Below are 6708 nucleotides of genomic sequence, written 5' to 3' on the forward strand. Positions count from 1 at the left end.
ACTTAAAGTGCCACTAAGCAATCTATTTTATTTATTGTGAACGACTGTACTGCTCATTCCTGTGTCACCTCAACGTAATGAATCAAGTCTGAGGTTGCTCATGGTAAAGAAGGTGTTTGTCATCTATTCCCGAAGGGCGGGGGTCCTATAATTTAATAACCCGTCTATTTTTTGACACCTGCGTTATTTAGGTCCTACAAAACAGTCTACCAGTCCCCCAGGATTTGGCTGCCAGGGCCACTGTGTGGACGTGGGGCTCAACTAACCGAACTACCTTAGCCTCTAAAATCTACATTTTGGAATGTGTTCCAGAGGGTGTCACAACAAATAATGTGTGAATATGAAGAGAAGAAGGTCTGAGTCATCAAAGCCCACAACATGTGACTTCTGAATTCATGACATGTCTGCAAGCTCTTTATCGCTAAACAATTTGCTGACAGCAGACAGGAAGATTCAAACAACATACCAACAGCTGAACCACTAATCCAGGGCCTCTCACTTACAGATGGGCCATGGGCTGAAAACGGACTCATTTCATGTGTTACATGTTTTACAGTACATTTATTTTATTATTTACCAAACACCAGTGGATATCATGCAAGTTATATCTGAGGAGGGACATTTATAGGCACAAAACAGCCTCGGATACAGGCTATAATATTGTTAGGAATCATCCATTATTTAATAATCACTGCTTTAAGAGTTATTGTTTTAAATGATGATTGGTGACTCTAAACTGCCTATAGGAGTGAACCACTCATATTTTTTCACCAGATATAAAATGCAAACAACCTCAGCAGAATTTACTCTTGGTTTTGATGTATGGCTAATAAATTTCTGCTCCAACATCTATCACATTGTAAGCGTATGCAGACTGCCTTAGGTTTACTCTGTGTTTCCTTTGCTACAAGTATGACCTCCTGACTTATGGGCCGTGGTGTCCATTAAATAAGTGTTGTTGCAGTTTGAAACATTCAGACTTCTGTTGTGATCACTGTACATGGAAACTGTAAGTGGTAACAGGCAGTGACTGATCTAGAAAATTTTACATGTGAGAACAAAGGAGGAGCAAGAGATCTACACAGGGTAGCACATACCTCTGTAAATGGTACAGAGGTATAATAACTAATTATTATATCGTTATCTCTTCTAAGAAAACAAAGCCCCTCCCCCTAGATCCGCCCCTGATAACAGGACTGGTGCTTATACAGCAACTTTCTACTCAGTTTGAGCACTCAAAGTGCTTTGTATAATAAATCTAATTCACCCAGTCACATACAGCGTCATGCAGTGCTTTCATCTATACCTACACACCTTTAGCTAACATTTTCACACACTCACACTCTGATGGATGAATCAGGGGAAACTCAAAGGGCTAGTACTTGCTCAAGGATACTTTTTTAGCTGGGAATCGATCCACTGCATGTCTGATTGGTAGATGATGATGGGTTGTTTTCTTTTTAAATTAAGGGATCATCTACATTCTGCATGACACAGGACTGCCTATGTAACAACTCCTGCATGAAGTTGGCCTCCTGTGCAGTCTTCCTGTGAACAAGACCAGCTGTCTGTACACAGCAGAAGCCATGGTGTGTGTGGTGTGAATTCCAGGTGTCCAGGTGGACCTGCCTACAACAGGTGCAGAGACCTAATCAGCAGGAGAACCAGTCTACACCTCTGAGAATCCTCCTCCATTGCATCCACCTGACTGGACATGACCCAAAACGAAAGAGGATTATCCGTGGATGACTCTGGTAATTTATCATTGATACAAGCTGACGTGCAAGAACATGAATTTTTCTTTGTAGCTTAAAATATACAGTGTTTTCCTCTTGCTAATGAATATATCACCATTAAGTAGATATTGCACAGGACTATTAGAAATGTTGTCGTTAACAGACAGAAGTGATGGAGCTTAAAGAGCCAAACTTAAAGTCACAGTTTGTCCTCTAACTGTGTGTTTCCCCTCCTTTTTCTGTAACCATCACTGAACTGACTGATTTCTATCTAATCTCTGGTACACATCATAACAAAGAAATCTTTTTGAAGAAAACAAACAGATAGTCATGAGGCGGGAAGCTTTTTAATGACATCACTGGAGCACTTTTTTTTCTCACCGTGAACAACACGCTCAGTGCAGCCCCTTGTGTGTCTCTGAAGCAGGCAAACATTTTCTCATGATCAGATTTAAGATGATAATAACTCTAACAATGCATGTAACTGTAAATGTAAACAATAGGTTGAAGGAGGAAATATTTCTGGGACAATCAAGATGCTGCGCAATAGCTATTTTGACTTAAGTAGCAGAACATGTTTTTGTTTAGTTGAAAGGTTGCAGTCCTCACTCTGTTCTTTGCAACCTGTTCTGTGCTTCCTGGGTCTTAAATTGGATCTAAAACAGGCTATTTGGACCCTATTTATCCATAGCTCCAACTTACAGGTGTGACCTGAACGTGCAACATGCAGGGAAGTTACTGTTTTGGAAGGAGTGCAGCTACAAGGATACACTCACTAAATGTGTGTGATTGTGCCTGTTTGAGATGTGGCTGTGCACAGGAGGCTTTTGTTTTGTTGGGGTTATAATTTGGTTTTAAGGGTTAAAAATAGGATTTGGGTAGGGTTTGGCACCTGATGGTTTATTTTAGGATTAAGAGGATGGACAATGGATTAATGTCACTAAATGTTCTCATACAGACAGGAATACAAACATAGCTGCACCCTCCGCCCACATACACACAACCAACTGTAGGTATTCATTTATCATTGTGTAATTACTTAATAGTTACTTAATAACGACGTGGACATGACAAACTAATTAGTGCCTCCAAAAACAGTCTCTCGTAAAGGTGACTGCTTGCAAAGCATGGCATACGTCAAAAGATATGTATCTACATATAACAAGTCAAATTCTGAACGCTAGAACATTCAAGTGCAAATGTTTTTAGTGAGACATTCAGATTTAAATACTGTGAAGAAAGTTTCTTTGAAAAGACAATGGGACGGTTTCATCACTCTATAAATGTGTGCCGAGCAATCAGAAGATCCTCTGCCACATGTCACAAACCAGTTCCTCCTCTTTGTGAGTACACATCTTTACTCTCGGTAAGAAAACATTGTCATCATTAGCGATAAATTAATATAAACTCTGATCGAATGCCCAAACCCATCCCCAAACCCCCTAAAACATAACCTCACATACAAAAAGTTCACGTAGCAATTGAGTTTATAAATCTATACTTTATTACAGAATATTACCTTTTATAGTAAATAAGACCTTTTTTTTGTTCCCATATTTGTACAGATGCAGTATGATCTCTTACAGGATGTGTTCACTAAGCAGTTTTGCATAGTGCTCAGGGTGATTTCTTTTGAGGTAAACATCCATTTTTCCTTTAACTCGCTGATCTCCAGTAAGCCCTGTGAAAAAGAAGAGAAAAAAGTCTTCACTACTTCACAGGTACGCTTAATAATACACAGTATAAGGCAGTGGATGTGTTAAATGTTTGAGAGCGTATACCCAGCTTTTCTGCCGTTTTTCTGATCTTCTCCAGTGCAGCCTGCTCATCTCCTCCCTCTGATATGAGGACTTCTATCTCCCCCACATGATAGCCAAAGTCAGCCTGGTCCAGATCGATCTGCACGCCCTCCTCCTTTAAAGTAAACGAGCACCGTGCTGTTGTAAACTCTGCAAAGCACACCAGGTCCAGTTTGCTCAGCCACGACTCATCTTCCTGTGAGAAGCCCGCCTCTGACTCTCTGTCCTGTTTTATGACCTCTTTGACTCTCAGGTGAATTTCAGGCAGGCTGGTTATCTCCTTGTAACGGGTGCACAGCGATGCTGCTGCTTCACCCTGCTTCCCGCTCTGCGCTTCTGCTGTCGGGCACTTGAGCTCCCAGCATCCTTTACGTTTACGCAGCCACATGTCCCTCAAAGTCAGGTGAAACTCAGGAGTATCGAAATACTGGTCGTGAATCTGCTGTTGGCCAACGCAAACTGCTGATGGAAAAAGGGATTTTTTAAAATAGATAATTTAATAAATAAAATGTAAAAAGGCTGATACAGATAATTAAACTTCATCATTAACCAAAGACAGATGGCCAGTGTCACTACAGTTAGACAACAACCACAGGAATTAGTGCCATTAAATGCTGGAAAAGCCTTTCAGTGGCCGTTTATAATTCGTCGTGGATCAGAGCGTCAGATAAATGCCTCCGATCTGACTGGATTCATGTGTAAATGTGTGGCGGACAAATTAAACACATACCCCCGATCTCCTCCAGTTTTTTCAGGGTGTCGGCATTGCATAAAAATTTCCTTTCCACTTCAACACTCATCTAAAAGAAAACAAACAAGAAAAACAAGAAAGAAAACATGGTGAGATCCAAAGTGATAGTGTAATGCACTGCAAATACGCCCACGTCTACTTTAAAGTCACTGTAGGAGTGATATAAATAGAATGGTGTATGTTGTATATGATGAGTTAATGCTCTCATTGGTGGGCAGAAAGCACAGACTGACTGTGTTATGGGAAATGTTTTGTTATGTTGCTGTAACACCACTGCTGATGAGTGGTGGTGAAGATGACCTGTTGGGGGTTCAAACAGAGCAACAGACGGGAAGGAAGGTGACTAAAGTGAATTTGAATGTGACAAGATTGTTAATTAGCCAACAGGCTGCTTTGAGTATTTCAGAAAGTGATGATCTGCTGGGATTTTCACACAAAACCATCTCTAGGGTTTCCAAAAAAAAAACCTTCTGAGAAAGAGAAAACATCCAGAGGGAAGTATAGTTCACTGGGTGAAAACACCTTGGTCAGAGGAGAATCGCTAGACTGCTTTGAGCTAATAGGAAGGGAAAAAGTCAAAGAACTACTTGCTACAACCAAGGTATGCACAAGAGCATCTCTGAATGCACAACAAGTCAAACCTTGAAGCAGACAGGCTACAGCAAGCTAAGAACAGGACTAGAAAAACATTGCCTTGTCTGATGAGCCTCGATTTTTGCTGTGACATCATGATGGTAGGGTCAGAAACTAGTGTAAACAAGAAAGCATGGATCCATCCTGCTTTATATTAACAGTTCAGGCTGCTGCTGGCAGTGTAATGGTGAAGGGAACATTTTGTTGCCACATTTTGAACCTCTTAGTAGCAACTGAACATGGCTTAAACACCACAGCCTACCTGAGTACTACGGGAAAAATGTTAACTAATTTGATGGCCCTCCATTGCTCGATGGTGGGGTCAGAATTTAGCGTGAACAACGAGCTAGCAAGTGTTATTTTTTGTTTTTCTTAATAAAAGTGAGTTTACTGTACTCAAATGCCCTCACCAGATCTCAATACAGCAGAGCACCTTTGGGATGTGGGGGAACGCAAGTGCAGCTGGACAAAACGGCAGTAACTGTGTGATGCTTTCATGTCTATGTGGAGCAAAATCTCTTAGGAATGTTTCCACAGCTTATTGAATGTATGCCATGAAGAATTAAGGCAGCTCTAAATGTAAAAAATCCAATCCAGTACTAGCAAGGTATACCTAAGTGGCTGGCAAGTACTGCCAAAATTCAGCCTGTAATTTAACCTGCTCTACACTGAAATACAGTACAAGCATCAGTAATAATACAGTTATACTAATATAATAATATTAAGAAAATTATATAACCTTTAGTTTTCTATATTTTGACTAAAATTAGGTTATATACATAAATGTCTTTCCTCGTAAAAGGTTGTTTACATTGTGCTATTGCTAATGATATGCTAACTTTCTTCCACTTAAACAGCCACCCCAGTTACTATTGACTGTCCTTAAATGTTATAATGTAACCTATGTATGTTACAAAATAACAAAAAACGTATCTCCATTAGTAAGTTACACCGGTCTAATTATCACACTCGAGCCATTCAGCCCAAACGGTGCAGCTGCTGTGGAATCGTGCGGGAGCTACATGTCAAAATCAACAATATGAACCACAGAGTCTCCAAAAAAAACACCAAGTGTACCGTCACACACCTTCACGCATCAGCTCCTTCACTCCAAACAATTCGGCTTTGAAATCAGAGAAAAAGCTCAATCCGTGCGACCTCTACACGTCAGCAACGTTTGATTTCGCACAGGCGCAATTAAGGACACCTATTGGTATATTCAGGAAAATCACTTCCTGTCCCAGAAACGCAGGGGACATACAGATGGTGCAGTTTTAATCCGCTCCGCTTCATAAATATTTATCCCACATAGTCGGCTGTTGATGTGCGCCACACCTATAGTTTGAGTGAAAACATGTCAGAATTCGTGCGGAGGAGGGTGTGAGGAGGCCGGCGAAGGGAAGCTCCGCGGTCACATCTCCATTATTCAGCTTTAATTAAGTCGTCACACTCTTTGTGACAATCTAAGTTGGCAGAATGGGGACTCATTTATTATTCACCTTTTAATGTGAAAATGAGGAAGAGCTCTCGCATTTAAGGGGCATTCCGTGTAATTTGAGCATTAAGATATTTCTTTCTCCCCCCACCACCTCTCTAAATGAATATATCATTCATCCTCCATTTCCCCCTTTTTCTCTTTGTCTTAATTAATTCTATTACCCAATAATAAGCGATCAGTGTTTCAACATACATTAATTATCTGTAATATCTGCGGGGTTACATAAGGGATTTGATTGCCGTGTCTGTCCCCTCTGAATGTCAGCAATCAGCCTCGGGGGGAGCTGTGGTC

At 40.7% G+C, this 6708-nt stretch overlaps 1 protein-coding gene across 3 annotated transcripts; it reads right to left on the reverse strand.

Moving 5' to 3' along the window:
• Window positions 1–1230: 1230 nt before the first annotated feature.
• On the reverse strand, window positions 1231–6158 carry thtpa (thiamine triphosphatase). 3 transcript variants are annotated; one of them, XR_015131098.1, is made up of 5 exons: window positions 6007–6158; window positions 4266–4335; window positions 3518–3997; window positions 3256–3417; window positions 1231–1708 (listed from the first exon to the last, which is right to left on the reverse strand). XR_015131098.1 is itself a non-coding variant. In XM_086306943.1 (4 exons), the coding sequence occupies exons 2-4, from the start codon at window positions 4333–4335 to the stop codon at window positions 3317–3319; spliced, it is 648 nt and encodes a 215-aa protein (XP_086163069.1). In that variant the 5' UTR covers window positions 6007–6158; the 3' UTR covers window positions 2077–3316. The 3 variants fall into 3 exon arrangements, 2 of the variants coding, with proteins under 2 accessions (XP_086163069.1, XP_086163068.1); XM_086306943.1 differs by lacking the exon at window positions 1231–1708 and having other exon boundaries at window positions 2077–3417; window positions 3518–3994; XM_086306942.1 differs by lacking the exon at window positions 1231–1708 and having other exon boundaries at window positions 2077–3417.
• Between the last annotated feature and the right edge of the window lie 550 nt (window positions 6159–6708).

This window comes from Aulonocara sp. 'chitande type north' Nkhata Bay, linkage group LG9 (assembly GCF_057382095.1).
Source record: "Aulonocara sp. 'chitande type north' Nkhata Bay isolate Kocher_YH1m ecotype deep benthic linkage group LG9, A_spYH_male_GT1.1, whole genome shotgun sequence".
Taxonomy (NCBI): Eukaryota; Metazoa; Chordata; class Actinopteri; order Cichliformes; family Cichlidae; genus Aulonocara; species Aulonocara sp. 'chitande type north' Nkhata Bay.